The following is a 23,827-nucleotide window of genomic DNA, read 5'->3' on the forward strand; positions in this document are numbered from 1 at the left end:
CACCCACCCACCCACACACACACACACACACACACACACACACACACACACTTTTTAAACATAGGTTGAGAGGATAAACTTGATATAGTTTCCCCGCGTCTCGCCTTTGATGTTTGCCCTTAGGTTGAATGGCTTGAATTAATACTTTTCACCCCTTTCGGGTGTGCTTAAGAGCCTCTTGAAGATAGATACAAAGCCACCACGGATGCCAGCAGAAAGGGTACTTGAATTTGGGTCTTAATTCAAAATTCCCTTGTAACAAGAGAATTGAAGGGTTGTTATATCGTACCGTGGTTGATATTTGACAATTGTAAAATTTTGTATATTTTAAATTATTTAATACAAAATCTTAAAACTAATATTAATAAACAAGAAATATTATTGTTTAAAATAAAGAAAGTATTATTTGAAAATAAAGAATTTTTTGCTTTATAATAAATAAGTTTTATTAAACCCGTATATAGACATACATTGATCGAATGTAAAAACGATAAACAATTTTATTTTTTAAAGAAATGCATAATTAAAGTACTTTATAATTATAATTATTTTTTGTTAATGCATGCAAGGAGATATATTAACTTTTAAGATTGCCTTTTGCTCAATTATTGTTTAAAAAAAGCGTCATGAAAAATTGAAAGCCGAATGAATATTCGCTTAGTCGCCGACGAAGGGATGCGTCAACACTTTTAAAAGTCTTTTATCACAAACTGGAAACTATGCGTGATAGGAAGGAATGGCGGAAGATCAGAAGAAAAGCAGAGTCTCGTTTAAGCGCGCTTAACGCGCCATTATCGTATTACGTAGTAAAAGTGGCAACGTGGGCATTAAAGGTGCACACAGATAGCCAAAGGTACGCAAGAAGGGTGAGTTTTCGAAAGGGATGAGACGATATTACATTCTGAATAACGGTACGGATGAAAAGAAGATCCCTTAACCGAAATGCTCTCTTTTCATAGCGCGTGCTCCTTTCTTCTTTTTTCCCCATCGCGAATTCGTCGTACGTGCGAATGGTCGAGGAAAAAAAGGACAGAGATTTTTGACGGACGGTGAATCACCTTTCCCGCCTTATTCTGTAGAAAAGTAGCACAGTTGCGAGCAAAGTGTACGCGCGGGGACACGCCCGGAAATTCCTCGGCTTTGCGAACTTTCGCGTTCGCTTCGTTCCGCCTTTCCGTTCTTCGCCGTTGACTCGTTCTTTTTATCGTCGTTAGTGAGAAAGGATGTAATCGAAGGAAGAACGTCGTGCTGAAGAATATTCATTTCATGATTTTAGCTATTTAATGAAAGTTTAAATTACACGCGATCAATGAGATTAAAATTTAAATCAAATTTATTTAATGATCAAATTTACCTACTTCCTGAATAAATTATAGTAAAGTTATAATAAAGGAGCTTTATCATAAATTATAATTTTGTTACTAAAGTATTCTTGTATTTTATATGATTTTAATTAATTTTTTATGATTTTAATTAATTTTTTTTTGAAATTACACGTAAAAAAGTATTCGATTGGCTATTACATGTATAATACTGTTATAGTTTCTTATAAATAAATAAAAGTATGAACTAAGATCATAAAAATTTTTTAAATATATTTTAAATATTTATAATATTTTTTAAGTATTTATTTATACAAATACGTATTGTTTATTTGTTATATATTTGTCGCAATTCAGAGAAATCAATTTTATAATAACCTTATAAATTTTATAATCAATTTTATGACATTAATTTTTTTATTTGCTTTAGTAAATTATCATGTATGTATACGAAATCTTGGTGTATATATACTCTTTATTTTTATATTTAGTATATTTTTATATTTATGTTAACTATGAAGACATTTTCTGATGATCTGTACGGGTTTCACATTTTTCCGAAACAAAATTGCTAAAACTTGGACGGGATAGTATATAGTAGTACATAGTAGTCAGAGATGGACTTAGGAACGGTACTTTATTTCTCAGTTCGAATCCCGAATACCAATCATCGTCTCGTCCATCAATGTCGACGAGAAAAGGTCAGATGGATGCTTTTTCTACATCGTGGAAAAGGCACGCGAGTTTTGTAACAGTCACGACCTCGGTCTCGGCACGAATTCACAAGCTGGACCATAATTCACTTGCCGGTCAGATCAGTCAGCTGATTAATTCGAGCGAGATTAAAATATCGCTCACGTAAGGTGCTTGGCTATTGTTACACTGTAACATTGTAATGCAATTTTATCACGATGTTGACATATTTCACGCACTGCTGATACAAATCGTATAAGCTTAACTTATTGATTAATTCCAAAAAATATAGCCAGATATAAGAATAACTCAAATTACACGGTGACAGAATTATTGCTATAATATTTATGCAATTTTCAACCAATTAAAATATTTGATTTTTCTTTAATCGAGATACTAATAGTCTTGGGATTGAGATCGCGAAAAAATTGCGAGGAATTAAATCTCTGATAAGTTTACATAAAATTGAACGACATTGCACGAAATATTTTTACTGAAATTTTTTCGAGGTTCAGGATATGTGTGTACAAATTGCACGACACCGTGCAAATAGTCGCGCAATAGCTGTAGCCAATTCAACGACACGGAACGATGCTAGAACACCTGTGTCCCGGGGCTTTGAATGGTATTGCACAGGTATCCCCCAAGTGTTTGCGGTCACGCAACGGTTGAATCGGTGGAATTGGTCTGCTGCGCCTTCTTCGTTATCAAAATGTACACACGTATTCGGAAACGCATATTAGTATCGTAAAATTAATTCGAATGCGCTCATCTATGAATAAATAAATCTTTTCAAGACTTTTATAAAAAATGATTGCTGACATATACTAAGTTTTCTTATGATTTTAATAAAAATATTTAATACTGAAGTCGCATAGATATATCCATATTTTTACATTTAACATTGTAAAATATATATATATCCATGAATTTAATGCTTAAATTATAATATGAATATAAATTACAATATAAATAATATATTAAAAATTATGTAATTAAAAATAAAAGGATTTGATATTAGATGTAACATCTCATACTTAGTGTCATTAAATATTTCGTAATGAAAGCGTAACAACAGAAGCGACAGTTACAATTTCCTGTAATACAATCGCGCGGAGCTTAGATGCAAGCTGGGGGCAATTTAAGAAGCAATCAGTGTTTATCGAGGGGCGTAAAACTCGTCTGAAGTTTTCAGGAGGGTGAGAGAAGGTCTGAAAGCGACCAGTCTTCTATACTGGAAAAGCCCGATAAAGCACGATACAGCGGCTGTCCTTTTTTATCCACCATTTATCTTGTACGCCAGTATGTCGTACGGCATCTGTGACGGCAGAAAACGAGCCCGACAACAGAATCGGCTGCTCGTCGTGATTAAAGATACATCTCTTTACCAAAGAACGATGCCTGATTTTTTTTTCTTTTCTTGTTCGGCCATCCCCTCTATTATTTCGTATCCTTTATCTCATGAATCGGGGTACTTTAAACGGAACGAGATTGTATCGGATTATCTCACGAATGTAACGCAATTAAATCCCCGCGAAAGTGTATTTGAAACTTAAATAGTCTCTTAGGTTCAATTAGTTTAAGCGATTGTGGAAATAACAATTGCACATTCTGTAGCTTTATAAATGCGCAAAAAATAGAGTAATCTCATTGTTACATGTTACGATAGCATTAGAATCGTGATTTAAGTTGAATGATTTGCGTTCCACTTGCATCGTACGATGATATATTATCGGACATATTATTAACCAAACTTCCGATGTCGGAAGAATAATTTCCGCTCTTTGTGAGACGAATCGTTCAAAAAGACTCTTCTACTTCGATTGGAGTTGACCAATAATACGAATAGGTACAATTACCATGTCGAAGTGCGCGAATTAACTCGGTCTGACCATAGCGTGACTATAACTACTTGCAGTCGAGTCTAATGTTCTTCCATTAAAATCCACATCGCCATAAAAATCGCAAGCGACTTGAGAATTTATTTGCTTGTCTTTTTGCAGTCAACGAGCTGTTCCGTAAAAATAATATTCTATTAAATAATACGAATAAATATACTTTAGATTCTATTATTTATAAATTCTATTATTTATAATGTTATTTTATTATGAAATAAACTCTTAGTTTTTGTAAATCAATGTAACAAAAAAGGCAAGTTTAAAAAATAAAATAATAATTTTTATTCTTAATTTATCAAGAAAACGAAATAATTATATATAATCGTTTCTATATTTGTATAAACAAAGTTCTTTATAAAATTATAAATTTGTTTCGTTATTTATATCAGTGATACAGAAAGTTAATTTACACGAAGATTAGTTTCTATTTAATTAATAAATATTAGATATCGCATAAAATTTGTGTCGTTTTTTCAAAAGATATTTACAAACGACACGAACTTGTCGTGGTACCTAATATAATTTATAAATTATTAATATTAGGTGTAGTAAAAAGAAATCCATTATTTTTGCATAAAATTGAATGGAAAAATAATGGATTTCTTTTTACTATGCCTAATATCTCTCTCTAAATTATTAATATACTCTCATACGCATTGACGATCATTCTCTTTTTTCAGATTTATTTCCGGGCCCTTTACAAATGAAGATAGTCATCGACAGTGAGTGACATCAAAGTTTTATCTATTATTTTAATCCTGCAAATCGCACTCAGATTTTTAGCTCGACTCTCGATTTGACAAACGCATTGTATCGCATTTTAAAAAATTCGCTTCTCAAATTCTCGTGAATCCGCGCAACGATTTTTCTTTTTTGTCAATATGTAAGTTCGACAGAGAAAAAAGCAAAATCGAAATCGACAACGCGATTTGTGCGCGCGATGCGACGAGCGCACATGTAAATATTGAAAACGACGATATGGGTGGATGACGTGACGGTTTTTTCTCTAGAAAAGCAATTACCTGAAAAACAGACATTGCAGCGATTTTTTTTGCGTGCACACTACTACAAAAAGTTTTATCCATAAATATCCCGTATTGTATTGTGCGTGAGTTGTATGTGTTATTTCCCTTCGATAGCAACTTTTTGCGAATTCAGATCTTTCCATCTCGTGAATCAAATCAACATTGTAAGATATATATATATATATAGAGCTTTTTCCGAAAATCTTTTTGCAATCGGCTACATCGAGATGAATATACATCCATTGAAACGTTATGCATTTACAATAAAAACATGAATAGTGAAGTAAAATGCAAATTATTACGGAACGGTGTAGATTTTTCTTAAATTGAGAATGTCTAAAATGTGAAGAGATTATTTTTCCAAATTGAGATTGATATATGTCAATTAACAGAATTGAATAGAATATTAGAATTTCCCTATAGGAGATAATTAAAAGAATTATCTAATTTGAAAAGTAAATGAAAAGTGTGTTAAATTCTTTAATGTACGATATTTGTAGTGATAGTGACAGAAACTTGAAATTTAGGTTTTAAGAAAATCGTTAATTGCTAAGATTAATAAAATGGGAATATTTTCTGACGTTTTATTTACTTATCATAATTTTGTTAGGAGCAAATTTCAAGAATGACGGAGATATCTAAAGAAAGAAGTATTAAGAGAAATGATTTTGTTATCGGAACAAGTCACAGAAAACAAACATGATATTTGTTCAAAAAAACGATCGATTTAAAACGAACAATTGCAAATTAATTCGTATGTAACAAATAATCAATAGTATCGCAAATAAGAAGCTCATTTCCTACGACTCCACGATCATCTATTTCTAAACGAACCTAAAGTCTATTCAAACGATAAGTTACATTCTATATTTGCTTCTGTTACTAATTGGTATAGCAAACTAGCAGCAATCACAACAAACAAAATTTTTTGTTACACATTATACCGATCACTTGTTAAGGTACTGATGATTTGTTAAATTAACAAAATTGTTTCTTTCAGTGAAGGAATACTTTCGGAGTTAAGATATTCTTTCCTTTCAATCACTCGTACGTCTATAGGACAAAGAATGACGTTGTTTGTTTCATTTCCAAGATAGTGATTTCGCGCGCGGCGATTTGTAATTAGCTTCTGTTGTTTTTCGTTGACATCGAAGTGATGGCCGCGGTGGCCGTAATACAAAACGATTTTTCCATTCGGCTCGCTGAAATCGAATCAACATCACGATACGTCCATACATCCTACTGATCACTATGTTGAAGTTTTCTCTTCTCTCTCTCTCTCTCTCTCTCTCTCTCTCTCTCTCTCTCTCTCTCTATTTGTCTCGCTGTATGGCGTGCATAAACATGCGTCGATGCATGCGACCGGTAACTCTGTGTGTTCTGTACATGGACATTGCAATACTACACGAAGCCAGCCTGCGCAGCTGGCGCCGAATGAATTTTGGATTTCCTCTGCATCACGCTCATGTCTTTTCAGTGTTTCTCAAACTCCTTTTCCTCTATGAGAAATTTTTTTTTTTATTTTATTCGTTATTCTTATCTATTCCTCATTAAAAATACAATTAGACGTTCTTTTTAATATATGTGTTTATAATTAATTTTAAGTAATATTATCTCTGCTTCTCGAGAATCAATATAATAATAAAATACAAAAAAATTCTGCGGATATTATATTGTACTCTTAAGTTTTAGAAAGAAAATTTTTATTCTTAAATTACAATTGGCACGATATTTAAGTTTTTTCCAGTTTAAGTATCACTGAGATATACATTATATATTCAGCTAGAGTTGATCTTATTTTTTTTTTAGCTATCTAGTAGATATGCACAGCTATAAACAAATGCATACATGTGTGCGTCAGTGTACTTCGACGCCAAACAGTTGTATAGACTTCGACGACTTGTCTCGTATTTCATTGAGATATGGATATGGTATAGATCGCAGTAACCCATTGGTTCTCTATTTCGGTATTCTCGCATGTTTTCACATCCACGAACACATAAGATAACATCACAGAAAGAGATTTGGAGACTTAAATATTTTAAAATGGCGTAAATAAGGCTAAAAGGAATAAATTATATTATTATATTTTGATTCATTTATTAAATACTAATTCTAAAATAAAATAATTCTAATTGAATTGATTCTCAGTCAGAGTAAAAGGAATTTCTGAAGAGTTTTCGTCTAAATTTAATTCTTTAAGTAATTATACATACAATCGCTTTAAATGCGCTTTCCATCCATCTTTCATATTTATAATAGATATTTTAGAAAATTCTATTTTCACTCACACGGAAACATTAATTTTGATTAAATTCTATATTAAACATTTTTTTGCATATTGAACAAGTCATTGCACTTAGGTTCATCATTGAGACGCCGTTTGCATTCATCACCTTTAACTTTTGAATCTTTGCTGCCATGTTCACGATTTATGTCACTGTCCATAAAATATGTGATTGTCCGATGCGTGTCTATCGTGTCAGAAACACGTCATCCACAAATTTACGTGAATTTACGCGATTGTCAAATCGAGTCATTTAGAAAAATGTAAAAAATATTTTTTTGTAAATCTTTTGCAATACTTGGGCAATATTATGGCTGAAAATTTCTGCAATATTATATAGCGAATATGCCGTCTGGACCGATACACATTTCAGCATCAAATAATAATTTATTATTTTGTTATTCGGAATTTGTTGAAAGCTGCTTTCTGATAAAAGTTTTCAAAAACTTTTATTCTTTTTTTATATTAATCTCTATTTAAACATATTATAAAATATATTATGATGCATTACAATACATAAATAAGTATATTTTAATTTAATAATTAATTTTAGTTGTAAAAGTAATAATTATCTATATTAGTTCGATTATTTCTACATTGCATTCTAATTAGACAAAAATTCTGTTCAGAATTAACAAAATAAATTGCTAATTTTGAAAGTTGTTTCACATAATTATTTTTTATAATAATTATTTATAGCAAAGATTTGTGCACATTTGTCGGTATTTCATAAATAAAATAAAATTTTTTAAAATTTTTCTGAACGGGATATTTCAAATAAACAGAGCTATATGTATTTATTTTTTATAACAATTATTAGGAAGATTCAGAAAGATTTTAAAAAGTTTTATTTTATTTATGAAATGCCGACAAATGTGCATAAATCTTTACGTAAATCTGACACGATAGATATAACAAGTCGTATCAAATCGAATTAAAAAACGCATTTCTCTTATTGCTTGCAAATTTCTAAGTATGTATGGAAAGAGGGATTGGATAGAGAAGAGAATCAAGCTACTGCAATATATATTCGCAACATAGAACGTATTTCGATGGTTCGCATTTCGCGAAGCAGCAGCGCATTTGAAGGTACTGTTTATCGGCTGCCGTCATCCCTGCGGCATTAACGGTATTACATGTACGATTATGGGATTATTTGTTATTGACAATGAATTGATCACTTCATGGTCGTGGATGCCCGATTTATTCGCGTTGAAACGCGCGTTCGCGATTCGCGATACCGTGAAACACGATCTTCTCGTCGAAACAGCACGGTGAATGGATGAATTGGTCGCGTTGCTAAACTTACGCCGGTGAATTAATCCACCGGTTATATGTCGGTTTTGATGCGGTTATGTTTCTGAAATTGCGTGAGGCAACAGTTATGTAGGAATATAATCGAAGGATTGGATGTACTAGCATAGTAACCTAAAATAGGGGAATATTGTAATGAGAAAACAACATGAAAAATTGATTAGTCGTTAATGAAGTTTGATATTTCTTTTACATAATTGTTTGTGAATTTCTTTTTTAATATATTGTTTTTTTTTTAAAGTTGCTTATCAGTAAAACAAAAAAAAAAAAAAACTTAAAAATTTATTTATGAGTATAATGTTTATTTCAATGAAATAAATTATTTAAATATGATTAAATAAAATTTTATTCTTAAACCATCTAGTTTTATTTGTTTACAATAAGAGATATATATTTTGTCATCACAAATTTTTTTATAATTAATAAATATCGAAGAAAATATCACAAGTAATATTTGCTTTTGAATATTTTTATTTTTTTTTAGTATGGAAAATAATTACATATACTTTAAAATAGTTATTATTAATAAAATTAATTTTAATTATACATCTGAATATCATAATTTTATAAGTTTGTAACAATATTATTTTACAATTTTGTGAAAACTTGTAATATATTATAATTTTCCTTTTAATTACTTTGTGTGCGTTGTACAAATTCTTCTACTATATTTAACTTTGTGAAGCTAGATGTAAAGTTAGAGCTGTTAAACATATACGTAAATGTAGTATTCTTTTTTGAATGGTATTTCTCGAGGCAGTTATCACTTCGCTTATCGCTCGAATCGACTTTAATATGATCGCCGCGATTACGCAACCAAAAGGAACGATGTTTAAGAATTTTCCCCATGCGTGATTTATCGCACAAAATCCGCGAGAAACGCCCCCCGGTCGGGAAATAATGTTACGACTGTGTGCTACGGTGGACGTATCCACCTCTGGACAATGCTATAAATCGTTCCGCACCCATAAAAGACTAACTCCTCGTTTATCATGCGCTTTTCTGTCTGGTATCTCCGGCCGCCTGCGGAGAAATATCTCTCGCTACGAGAATACGAGAGCGTACGAAGGGAATCTGAAATGGTAAGATCCGCGTCATTCTTACGGCACACTGACAAATCCCGGTGTACGTGAGGGCTACTTCCTCCGCTAGGATGCTATACTCTTCTCTTATATACAAACTACTCGACCATTAGTATCAAGGATTGATGGTTTCATTATGGAGCTACGGAATTTTAAACGTTTGCGCTCTGGTCGCAAGTCACTTTTATTTATATGTATATCGGGAAAAATAAAATATCTGAAATATAAAGCTTTATTATCTATTTCGCTGCGAAAAATAATTATCCATATTTATTATTAATTATTAACGTTTACTACATTCATTAATCTCATTTATCATCTCGTTTATCATTAATCTCAAATCCTATAATGTCAGGAGAGGGTAGAAATCGGATCGCTACATTTAGTCATTAAATCGTGTAAATCTCATGTTGCAGTCAATCCATAATTTGTACTGAATTTGTAATTTGTGAACGTGTATAAACGAAAATTATAAAGATTTTCTCCTTCACAAAACTATAACTATAGTGCAAAGCCATAGGAATTACGATGCTGCCGGAAATTACACTGTCACGTAGAAAGAATTACGATCTCTCTAAAATTATTGTCGTTCACTGAGACTCGTAAACATCTGAGGTGATTCGACGGCAACAGATAAAAATGAGAGCTTCGATGATGCATAAAATAGTCGAGAATTGAAACAAGATTAAAGTAGCGTTTTTCGCCTAGAGATTAATTCATAAAACAGCACAACAACTACTACATTTCTGTATCTATTTTCAAGAGTTTACATTTTTCCTCCACATGTCCGAAACATTCAAATAAACTGAATTATTCTCAGGAAAAATCGTAAAAGAGCACAAAGCAGAACTTTATTAATGTGAAATGAAATTATATTCCTAGCGGAGATTCTACATATGTACATGTTTTGTACATACAGAGGACGAGAATATCCCATATTATATTACCGTCGCACATTCCTGAATTTATTTAGATTTCAGTTAATGCGTCATAAAGCAAACATGTAAAACATGCATAAAATGAAACAAAATGCATAACCGCAACTTCCATACACTATTCATGCTAAGACTTGAATAACGTGCTGTTGAAATAAAATTCATTTGAAATTGTCCGAAAAATAGGATCTCGTTATCTATTTATGTTATTGAAGCTCCTTTGTAGTGAGAACATGTTCCTCCTTATATCTTCTGCATTACATTCTGCAGAAAAATGGTTGTGCGAAAACGCGCACTGGTACAGGTACGCACCAACCATAAATCGCGTGACACACGTAAATGCTGTTCACTTCATTTTTCATATACTACAGTCTCTGCTGGAGCGAAGCGAATAAACACAGACGCACCATTATGAGGCTAGCTCTCATAGGCAAGACTGCTTGAAATGTTGCGAAAAAAATGTATTTTGCATGCGGAATACTAAATATAAGCTGCAGAATAGTTTAAGGAATGTGTTTTCATAAAATGCAAGACGCTGTGAAATTCTAAACATAAAATAGCTAGAGATAATTATCTTGATTATTTTTCCCGATTAGTTTATCATACAAATTGCGAAATTTATTATATTTATGACTATGTTTTATTTTATAGCTACTGAATTAGTGATTAATTAAAAATTTTAAATATCATATTTTTTAAAAATTTGCAAAATGTATGTATATGTTCTTTGTAAACATATATATATATTATAATTTTATCTATTTAAAATTTAATAATAAATTTTAATAATTTTTTCATTTTTGGAAGAGAATAGATATTTTATATTATTTCATATATCAATTATAGATGTTATCGAATAATCGTTAAAAATCTTTACATTTCTATAGTGCCTTCGTTTTAAATGTAACTTAATATTTTGATATAATCTTTTAATTTTTTCAATTATGAATTTTTTTACATACTTGCTGGATGTGTGAGTGGATTCTTTAATCATGCTTATTCTCTTGTAAAGCCTGCTAAGTGCGAGCTCTTTGATAGGCGTGTCTACCAAGTTCGTTTGTGCGTAATTTACATACGTGATTAAAATCGGTCTGATTACGAGATGCTGTCAGTTCGTTTCTGCGGACTAACTAGTCCCTTTGTGTTGTCACCCCATAATTCAGCAGAGCTCTATCGAGCGATTCGAATATAAATTTTTTGCTACGCCAATGTAATTTCTCTCATTAGTTATTACTATGCTGATTAGTTTATAGCATGCAATTTGAATTCAGCTTTCGAATGAGCAAACTAATATAACGCGTAAAGCGAGATGTATGAATTATGTAAATCACGAAAATATACTAAACATTGCTTATTTTGCTCAGATTATAGTTTCTATGATAAACACGCGGAAACTTTTACGTTTCCTAATTTTTGTATGCAAATAAGTTAGATTTTTAAAAGAAAGAAAGATTTTTTTATTTCTAGTAAATTTCTCTCTTCAACTGTCTCAAGTTTGTTTTTTTATTTAATAATATATGTACTTTTTAAATTAAATATAAATTTATAGTTTTTCAATTATTAGTAGAATGACTACTAATTATGATCACTGAGATTCATATAGTGAGCTCAATTTTTTAAGTATTTACTAATAATTGCTTTTGTAGCTTTATTACAAACTTGCTAATTTTTTAGCGTCTAAAATATCTTGTATTAACGCAAGACATGATGAATTTAAAGGAACGCGCGCTTGAATTAAATGAGTATGTGGTATACCGATACGGTAACGTTTCTAGTGGATGCATGAACCCATCCCCCAAGCTAGCGTGTGTAATTTACATGCATAATTGAGGCGGGAGGGGGCTTCGTTACGAAACCGCCGCCGTTGCCCCTCTTGCACAGCCTGTTGATTACTCCGCGATTCTCTCGCACTCGTCGCCCCTAATTAGTAGTCGAAATAACGCCCCGGCTGGTGCTCGTGACTGACTCGTGTTTGTAGCCTCGGGGTGTTACCCATATCCGTTAATTATCCCCGTTGCTGCTCGTCCAGTGCGTTCGTGTTGTATCCATGCATGCGTGGATGCATTAACCATCCGTATAGACATATATTTTTTTCTTGTAAACGGAAATTCACAATAATTAATTGTTAGATTAATTATTAACTACGTAATAAATTGATTTATACTTCCGTGAATCGATAACAATTAGATTAATAACCTTTTATTTATAAAGAGAGATTAACAACTTAATAAATTTAATTTAAATTCATCTTGCATCTATATTTATGTAACAAGAAGAAGATAAGATTATAAAAGTGTCGGTTTATATATATATAATTTACAAAAGTGATGGTTATATGACTGCAAGATCACGTTATGAAGAAGTTAAATGGCCTTTGGCGAGCGTTATATATTTACTGACTCTAATGTAATTTTTACTTCATAACGAATTGGATATTTCTACGTTTATTTAAAAAGCGAAACAGAATTTAAATATAAAGCGAGACGAATAAAAAATACTTTTATAAAACTACTAAATTAACTTGTATCGCAAAAGAATTGATATATACATTTTTCATTTTGTCGATATTATTGTTGCAATTTGAAAATCGGTCTATATAAGACAAATTATGTATTATTTTTTCACCATTCATACACACACACACACACACACACACACGCGCGCGCGCGTGCACACATTGGTGTATTATTTTTCAGTTCTAGTATAGTAACAATGAACGTTGAGCTTTGTTGAAATCGCCGAAAATTTTCTTGGTTTCTCTTGGCAACTATGAAAGAATTACAATCTGTGATGTTATTATTCAATTATGAAATTCTATCTTTGTACAGTAAAGAAGTAGATATAAAAGAAGTATGGAACGGATAATAGAGAAAATAGAAGGTGAATTTTCTCTGTATTTTCTTGCTTTTGCTCTTTGAGTGACAAAAAATATTATGTAGATAGTTTTGTAATATCTATTTGAAAATGTAAAAAATATTAGCAAAAACAGAAAAAGAGATATAGAAATAGATTTTTGAAAAATGAAATAAATAAATATTTACAAATCTAATTCACAACTACAATATTAAGGATACAAATTGAACAAATTTTTAAAATTAAATCTTATTAATAATAAAATATGAAATACAAATTTCGTTAAAGCAAAGTTGATGTAAAATTACGTAAAAAATGCAGTTTAATGCAATAATTTTTTTTTTGCTAGCGTAATGTATATATCTCGTCATGTTAAACAAGATGAATGAGATATCAAGGCCAGTTAAAATATACAGGATATAAATGATAAACTCTCTTTTCACTTTTGCAACTATCGAGTTTGCGGTAATCTCATCATTCATGACAAAGTATACGTGTCTGTATGAGATAATATCGTGTAACTTCAGTCGTTAACGATATAAACAGTTATGCGACATTAAAGGAAATGACTTCGTGCATGCAGATAGGCGAATGCGTTGTGTACGCGTGCGATAGTTGTATGGTAGAATGACTGATAACGTCGCGTAACATATATACGTTCATGTGGGGATCATGCATGCTGAAACGAGGCAATCTCACGCGTAATTAAGCCGTGAGTATTTGCGCTACGAGCACGGTATTTACGCAAAAAATTATTTTCTCTCCGCGCGACAGTTATACGATTTTATATTTTCTCTTGTTCCGTTGATCTGAAAGAAGTCGAGTTGAAGGGTTCACTCTGATAATGATGCAAGCGCTTTTTCAAGAAGTAGAGCAAATTAATCCATTTAATTTTTGATTAAGTTTTTCTAATTTAATCTTGAGTTAATTAACGAATGAACGAATTTCGAGAAAATTATAAATCCGATAAACTTCCAAAAATGTCCGAATCACCGATGCGTTAAACTCTTCTGAACCTCTTCTAAACGATCTAAATTGTTCCTTAAACGACTGTATTTTTTATAGAATTTTCAACTTCTCTCGAAAAAAGTCGCTTACGTCATTTCTCCAGCGTTCAGTTGTAAAAACAGAAGAACGTAGATCGCAAGTAAACACATCGCGTGGAACGATAATCCGGAAATGCTTTTGGAGTACCACTGTATTTTGGGGTCCAGTGCGACCAAGGTTATTTCCATCAGTTTAGCCGCGAAACCAAACAAGAGGATAGGTGGTTGGAACAAGTCGGTGAACGGTAAACATCACCCCGATCGTCGGAACGTGGATTGGAGGTCGTGTGTGACCGAGCTACCGCATCTCTGAAAAGGCTATTTGCGTTGCTCTCTACCCTTTTCGCTTACGGTGCCCATCTCACTGCCCCTTCTCCAACTCTTATCTTTTAGTTTCCGTCGGCGAAAGAAGGTTTTTCGAGATGTTTGTTTAAAGGGTTTCCCTTGAGCACCATGGCGAGGCTCATGCTAATGTAATATTCGGGAGTGTATAGTCGCGGGTTATCCTAATTAAAATCTCCAGCTGTTCAACTCCTTTACCGCTGCCTGTTCTGATGCCGATTTATCTTCGGATCTTGTTCATATATGTGTTTTCTTATAGTTTTTATGATAACACAATTAGATGAAATTCGGACGGCTTTAGGAAAATCTATTGAAGAACTGATTAATATAATTGACATTTTTCAATGTGTGCCGATAATACTTGTTTGTTGCAGTAACGACATAGTTTAGAAATTGTTATTTTTTTAGATGTTTGCGAAAAAGAACGAAAACATAAAGAAAGAAAGAAAAACGTGCTTTTAACAAATGTTATTTTTTATCTCTTTATGAATATTACAACAAAATTGCATTTTCAGGATTGTTACAGATTTGGAAAAACCGGGAAAACCAGAAAAAGTTAGGGAAATTGAAATTGGTCATAGAAACTGGGAAAAGTCAGGGAAAAATGTAAAAAAATCTGGAATTTTTTTGAAATTGTTCACAATTCCCTGAAACTGTTCCTATTCCAAATAATTGTTAGAATTTTTTTAAATATTATATCTGATGTTTATAGTCAAATACGTTCAAAACTTGTGCATTTTAAACGATTTTAATAAAATAAGTAAAATTTATATCTTATTCAGTATTTTTATTTGATCCCTCTTTTTTGTCGTAACTACATCCTTTTTTATCCAAAACTAATTTATTTTATGCTGTGACTTGAATTTGCACCCAAAATTGTATTTTTTATGTTACTAAGCTTTTTTTACGTTGTTTTTAATAGTATAGACTAGCTTTCCTACAATCCTTGAGTCTAAATGTACAAATTTACATATTTCATATTACTCATGGAAAATTTTCTATTTTCATCTGGAAAAGTCAGGGAATTTCAAAATTCATTTTCTGTGGCAATCCTGAGTTTAGAATTAATATTATAATTTTAATAATTTAAAATATTCAAACTTATTTTCTGGAAAATGTTTTTTAAATTGTAATAAATGAGCGACGTATGCATTCTATGGTATTTTCCTATTATTTTGTTTTAATATTTATTGTTACAATAGCAGATTTTGTCGATAACGTAAGATATGTATTATTATGCATGTCGTGTAAAGTATAAAGTATCGGCTCGCTTAAAGTCGGAAATGTGCTTTATGCACTCTCGGTATCATAATATTTATAGCACAATAGCGCTATACGTCCATAATTTGTCGCAAAAGGTAAGACCACTAAGGCTTTCAATAAAGTCTAGTTATTCATTGTCAACGATGTCTTATTTTTGTCGGCGTTTCTCACTTGTTGCTACAGAATATTTTACTTGGAACCTGCATTGAACCAATATAAAGTACCACGCATGTGTACATGTATAACGATTTATTTCAAAGATTTCCAACTTGTGTAGTCTACGGGAAATGATAAAAAAGTTATTTTTTTTTTAGTTTTTGTTAAGAAAAAAGAAATTTATTTTGGGAAGACATTACATACTTTCTTTCTACATTAATTTCCAGAATATTTTATATAAAAAAATACGAGATAAATAGGTGTAAATTGAAAATTTCAGAAAATTTATCATCATGTTTTTATTATCATGAAATAATGATTATCTTAATATTTCCATAGCATCGAAGATTCGCTGTGGAATTGTGTCGGTTTCAGTTCTTTGGTAAATACGTCTTTAACTGTGCAATGGAAATGCGATCTATATGATCAAGCATCAATAGATATAATACAATCCGTTGTAAACTGCTGCACGATAGCGGTCGACTATTGTGTACAATGTGCACACAGTTACGAATAATTGCGTCTTCTATTATGAAGAAAAATGTTGATTGCTCCAATTCCTCTTGAGAATCGAAATTATTAACATTTGAGGACAAACGTTCTTTTCTTATTAATATATTTATTATTACTTAAAATAATTTCTTTTGTTTGTTGGCAAATAAGTTCCTAATGAAAAAAATGATTAAGGTAGAAAAAAAAATGTATCAAGAATTACACTGTTCGATAGGAAACTTTTTTTTCTTCGAAGTACCATAATACATACTCCGTACATTTTTTGCGCTGAACATGACACGATCATTAAAATTTGTGTAATACAGCAGGATTTTTGATAAATTGGATGTAATAATAATTGATTTTTGGATAATTTCACCTTAATTTACTAAAAATCTTGTGCTATGTAAATTCTGACAATCAACGCAAAGAAATCTTTGTGAAGTATATGTACTTTGGTGTTTTGGAATTTGGGTGTTGAACAGTATTATTGAATGAATAGTATTATTAGCTTTAATTTCGCAAATTATCAATTTCTGAATTTATAAATGTGTAAAAACATATGTCAAATCAATTTTTCTGTTATGTTCACTCGTGATTTGTGTAGGAATCATTATCACTGCATCTAACAGTATGAATGGAATAAAATTACATTTAATTAAATTATTAGAGAATATAGGATTAAAAAGTCTGTAACATGGTATGAAATTTTTATAATTATATTTTTTCACGCACATGCAAAAATAGAATGTTATATTTGTGAAATTATTTATTGGTTTAATTAATGTCCCATTAATTTCGACGACCAGGGCTCTCGGAGCTACATGGTCGATACTGAGCTGCAAATGTATGAGACGACTGCAATCACACGCACACGATACGTCACACGATGTAAATAATCGCGCAGAACGTACCGCCGTCACGCGCGTCAGGGCAAATAATTGCGATTGTTACAAAACGGACGCGCTGTTGAGTGAAAATGTAATTTTGCAATTCGCGATGAAGGGAATCGTTGTTATTCACGAAGCGTCACTTTTCATTGATTGTTTTGACCAATTTATTGCCGATCTATCCTTAATTATTGATTAGATGTCCCGTCTTAAGAATAAAATTCCGAAGAATATAGCAAAAAATAAGATCGAAAGTGACATGAAAATATAATAGAAAAAAGAAACGAAAATGAATAATTACTTTTCATTATTAATATATTTCTACTATTTTTATTTTTCTTTTTTTCATATTTTCTTATTTCTTGATAATTATAAAATTATAAATTAAAGACTCTGTCATTACATTATTTTTAACAAGAAAAAATTGAACATTTTTTTCTTAAAATAAAATAGCTTATTGTTGATTCCCAAACGTATTACATACCTTCTTAATATTGCATATTTATTACTAATTACTAGTTATATTATAATTGACATCTTCGAAGAAAAATAATTTCTTTGTTTATTATGTATTTGAAAGAGTAAATTAAATCTGTTTTTCCACTCCGTCTTTCACTAATTGCAGACAAACATCAGTTATTATTTCAATTTCAATTAGAACTTTTTATTAAAAAAATATTTATAGAGGGTTAACAACCTTATCTACCCTTCTTCTCTCTCCGTCTCTCTCTTTCTTTTCATTCATCTTATCACTCTCTTTTCGCACCGATTAATATCATTTTTTAACAACTCTATCTACTCCCCCCCGCCTTCTTTCTCTCTCCCCCTCTCTCTCTCTCTCTCTCTCTCTCTCTCTCTCTCTCTCTCTCTTCATTCATCTTATCGCTCTCTTTTCGCACCGATTAATATCATTTTTTGATTATATGAAAGTATGAGAATATAAAGTTTCATTTTCCGATCCTTTTTCTTTCAATAGAAGCGACCAGGGAGTAAACAACTCCGTTTAATCCCGAGACGGGATTCTTATCGCTTCTTTTATGCATACTTTGTAGACCTCGTTAGCGCTCTCTATGCCCTACGTACTTTTTCAACTACTTACTGTTTAACGGGGCATTTTTTAATTTAGCAAGCGCATACGGAGCGTCCGCGGATGAAACACTCTACGTGGATATTAAAATTCCTTCGAGATTCTTTCCAACTTTACCGCTCTTTCTTACAGAAAAGAGCTCCGCAGAAAAGTAGTTTAACATTCTTCGACAGTAAGCAACGACTATCTATACGTGTTTATTGACTCTATATATGCATCCTTTTGCACCCTTTTTCATAAATGAATCTTATAGCAGTTATTTATGAGCAAAAATCACTTATCTATCGGCTATCCTCAAAATGTTACATTGAATAGAAATCGCATCACATGCTATAGAAAAGTTTTTAATTTTTAAATTCTATGTTGTATATGTAATATTAGATAATAATGTTTTAAATAAAATAAAATTATAAATTAAAAAAGCGGTACATTTCTAACAGAAAAATAGTTGCTTAACTGCTATATTAACAATCGATATAACAAAAATATAAATTAAAAATATAAATTAGATTTATGATCATTAGTTTTTCGATCAGTTATATAATATAAATGTGAAAAATAGATATACATATTATATTTATTTTTGTTGGTATCATGATTTAGAAATGTATAAGATTTAGAAATATAAGATCATTAGACAATTAATGAAGAAGTAAAAAAGAGTTTAATGTATGTGATGAATATATTAAATATCAAATTCGATATATATTAAGAAAATTGACTTTTAAAGATTTAGAATGATCTTAGAAAATCTTACTCCCTCAAGAAATTTAAAATAATTCGTAACAATGTTAAGTTTTTAGCTAGCATCTTTTGTCATCTTTTCAGTATTGATTTTGAAAAATTCGATTTTGAAGATACATTTAAACGAGATTTTATCAACGGATGACGTTCATTTTTGTTAGTTGAGACTTGCAGTGGAATGTCATTTTTCAACATGAATATGATATACACAAGTGCGAAACACATAGACTTTTTTATTCTGCATTTGGAATCCCAATTTTTTCTCTATTTTCTTTTTCTAACGAAAAATAGGTGAAGTAATCTTAGTAATCGACTGAATCAAAAGCTTCTCTGAATGAGAAGGAAATGGATCTGCGTAAATTCGTGTATGTACGCGTGAAAGTGAGAAGAACGTGACGGGAACAGTGGTAGCGGGAAAGTACAGGAAATCGTGCTGTTTCGATGCTATTTCCATGGAAATTGAGCACCTCGAGTGGGCCCGCTGGGCTCTCTAGTCGCTTTTCGATGTCTCGATTCACGGCGCGCTATGGAGCACGGAAAAAAGCTGGAAGAGAGCGAATTATCAGACTTCAATAGCGAATGAAAGAATAACTGAGAAATCGGTTCGTTATTTTGAGGTAAGCTAGGAAATTAAAAGATATAAACAATGTACAATGATATAAAATGCTCTTTCTTTTATTATCGGAGTGTAATAATTCGCTTTCTTTCTTAATATACATATATATTTCTAATTTATATATCTATAATTAGATGTAGAATTTTCTCTAGATATTAAATTATTTGAAATAAGTTTTAAATATTAAACAAATTAAATATAATATGAGAATAAAAAATGAAAAAAGCTGCTGTGAAAATTATAAGCTAATTTTGAATATGTTCCATTATGAATTCTTTAATTAATTCAAACTTTTTTTGAATAATAGAAAATATTACGATTTTTTTTAGATATCCTACATATGCTCGTTGTTATCTCACATTATTTCGTTCTGTTAATATACTCGACTTTTAACTTCGGTTTTCTCATTTAATTAACAAACACGCGGAGAAAAGTACTGTTGGCAGAGCATAGTTGGCATTGCCTGGGAAAAGGGAAGAAATAATAAACACAGTGACAATCAGAAAAAAACACATGACAAAAAACGAAGATACTGAAGCGTAAATTGAAACATGCAGCTGCAACCGTTTTGAAATAATTACGAACAATGCCGACGGCGTTTGTTTCAAACAAAAAGGTGTACGCAGCACGTGTATCTTTTTGTTTTTTTAAACCAAAACCGAAATATTTAGTTTTTGCGACCAATAATTTTTGTTTAATTTGCTACAGCGATACACGTAAAATATCACGCTCACTATTCCATGATATATTGATTTCAGTATTGAACTCTTTTAAAGAACGTTAAAAAAGACCTTTTAATTCTTTTACTTACTCCGTATCCATCTATATTTCCATATTTTTTAGCTGTATATTATATATATTTTTATGCATCCATTAATTTTTATCAATGTACACGGTTTTCCAAAAGACATATCGATTTGCTAGTTCTGACAAAAATCGTGTTATATTATATGTAATAGCGCATAATTTTGAGAGAGGCCATTTCGAAAATATCGTAACGTATCCTGCAATGAAATGCAATTCGAATTTGACGAGACCGATGAAATGATTTTACTGATCAATCGCCACACACGTCCGCGCGTGCGTTAGTATATATGTGTGTACATTTTCAATGGATCACATGCGATAGCTCTCTTTGAACTTGCAATCTCTTTCATTTAGGCTGTTTCGTTGGTCTTTTTTTTAGTCCTTTTAACGCTGATACTCCTTTGGTACGATTTTGCACGATCGAACATCAGTAATATTGAAATTTGTCGGAAATACGATCGAAGCGAGCAATGAAGCCACTTTTTGACCGAGTCTCATTGAATAAGCATAAAAGGAATGTGTTAAAAATCGAATATTTACTTGTTCGCACAAAACATTCGAATTAACTACTTAATAAACAATTATAAACGCCTCTTGAAATTCGGTTTGAGGCGATTCTTGGCATATTATCAATCACATTTATATTTACAAACATATAAATAATTTTTGTGCATCGTAATCTTTAAATGTTTACTCTCTTGATATACTTCATAACAACGCACAGAATTCTGTCTCACAGATCCCTTCCGAATAATCGATGCGATGACGATGGCGATGGTCCGAGAGAAAATCGTGAATCGGCAGGCATATATTGTAGAATGCCGCGACCGATTAGCTTTTATCCCGCGAAAACGCTTATCCGATAACTATTGTTTGCACGCTTCCATTTACGAGGTGAATTTTCCATGCCGCGGTCTGCGCCGTTTATCGGCCGTAACCGTCGCCGATGCCATCTAATAAATATCACTGGTCGAGCGATTTTATTTTAGTACCTCTAACGTTCTCTCTCCTTCATCGTGATCGGCGTTATCGACCATACCAGCATGTGACTGCGAGTTTAATTGGTCAACTTTCCAAAATCAGCGAAATTCAAATAGTGTAATCAACGATATTATATTAGTTATTTGTTGAAATGTTTAGAATTAAATAAAAAAATAGATATATTGGTTGACATACAAAGATGTCATCGATTAATATTATAATAGATACATCGTATTTTATTATCTTAACATTTTTTGGCTATTTAGAAATCAAAGAACTAATTTAGTTATTAATATTAATATTATTAAAATTTATATTCCAGAATCAGAAAAAAGATATAAAATTGCTATAACTGTCAACTCACAGAGTCTGCTCACAGAAAGCGAATGAAATAACACTCGGTATTCTTTAAAAAACGAATAGAAAAGTCTAAATTTTTTCTCTTTAAGTGTCACTTAATTAAAACTTATTTTTTGATATAAAAGAAACATATAAATTCTGCTTAAATGAGGTGCTAAAAATAAAATTAACAATTGATACGTTACTATTTAGTTGATATATTTTCAATCAAATGTGAATTATTTTAAACAAGAATTTAAATAGAAATAAACATTGAGCGATGAAATGTGAGTTTAACTTTAACACATTTAGTGTAACTAAAATTTTTTGAATACCATACATGTCAATATGATAAATATTTTTTACAGAAAAAAATATGGTGCGTGTATATAACCAGCGAATATTTGTTAGAAAGTCAAAGCCATTGGCATGTTTTCTGCAGTATAGAAAAGATGTGCAAGCTCGTCATAAGACAACAGAAGACACAGGGTACGGGTATAGAAGCAAGAAGAAAATTTTCAATTCCAAGAAGGAAGCTTTATTTTTCCTTCGTATGTAAACGAAATTCGCGTTTGAGAAAATTTTATGCGAATTGAAAAATTCAACTCTTTCCTCGCGAAGAATATCACCAGTTTAGAAATCGATGACGAGGAACGATTAGAAGAGGGGATATCATTCATATTGTATTACGTTGTATGAATTGTGTTTCTTGAAAAAGACCTATCTATAGACCTTTTAAAGTCAATTTTTTATTTGTGAAAGATGAACGTAAGGATGTTTGTTACGACGTGATATTATTTAATAATATATTGATACTAACTGTTCGCCTCAGCACGGTCCTGACGGTCTCCACGTCCTGTCGTGTAGGCCAACGAGCGTAGACAACGCCAGTGAGCAGGACCACGAACACTCCGATCCAGATAGTCCATGCCAGGACATTGCGCGTTCTGGCGAGCAATTTACGCGCAGTTCTCGTCGAGATCACCTCTTGTGTCGGTATCTCAAGCTTCTGCGCTCGCCTCAGTATATCCTGAAGTCGCTTCTTGGCCTGCTCCACGTCCGGCACTCCCATCGTCTTTAGCCTTATCTTTATCCACCCGTTTTCTCGTTCACACTACGTTGATTCCGAGTCCCGTAGGACCGCGTCTTCGCGCGTAGAGCAGCTGTCGACGGCTCACGATGGAGACATTAAGGGTTGACGGGATCGTAAGATTGTCTCATATAAAGCCTTCCTCGTTGTAATGGTACGTTCTCGATTTTCTGCAAAATTTATTTCATATTCTGATTTTTCATATTCCGAGGACTGCTATTACTTTTGAAATATTATAATAAATATGTGCAGCGAAGTGTATCTATGGCATAGCTTTACTCATCCGCGAAGTCTTTCTTAGCGTGGAACTTTCCTGATTTCCCTGACAATTTCGTGCATAACAGAATTATTTCTATCCTGTAATACAAATATTATTCGATATCTTTCTTTAATGTTTACTTAATTTAAAATTCATTAAAATTGAAAGAGAACAGTTCTAATAGTTCCTGCTTTCTATTTTCAATCTTCATAATCTTATTCAGTTCTCACTCAAAAATATACGTGAGCTATATAAATACATATAAATATATATAAATATAAATATACGTGAGCAATCTAATATTAA

The 23,827-nt window shown here is 31.7% G+C and overlaps 1 protein-coding gene across 1 annotated transcript in view; it reads right to left on the reverse strand.

Annotated features, from left to right (window-relative positions):
• LOC108689494 overlaps positions 1-23,244 on the reverse strand; it is a 90,307-nt gene extending 67,063 nt beyond the window's left edge. The window contains exon 1 of the mRNA XM_018196256.1: positions 22,993-23,244. Coding sequence (XP_018051745.1) covers positions 22,993-23,244 — 252 coding nt within the window. The remainder of the gene's footprint in view (positions 1-22,992) is intronic.
• Between the last annotated feature and the right edge of the window lie 583 nt (positions 23,245-23,827).

Source organism: Atta colombica, unplaced genomic scaffold (genome assembly GCF_001594045.1).
Source record: "Atta colombica isolate Treedump-2 unplaced genomic scaffold, Acol1.0 scaffold27, whole genome shotgun sequence".
Taxonomy (NCBI): domain Eukaryota; kingdom Metazoa; phylum Arthropoda; class Insecta; order Hymenoptera; family Formicidae; genus Atta; species Atta colombica.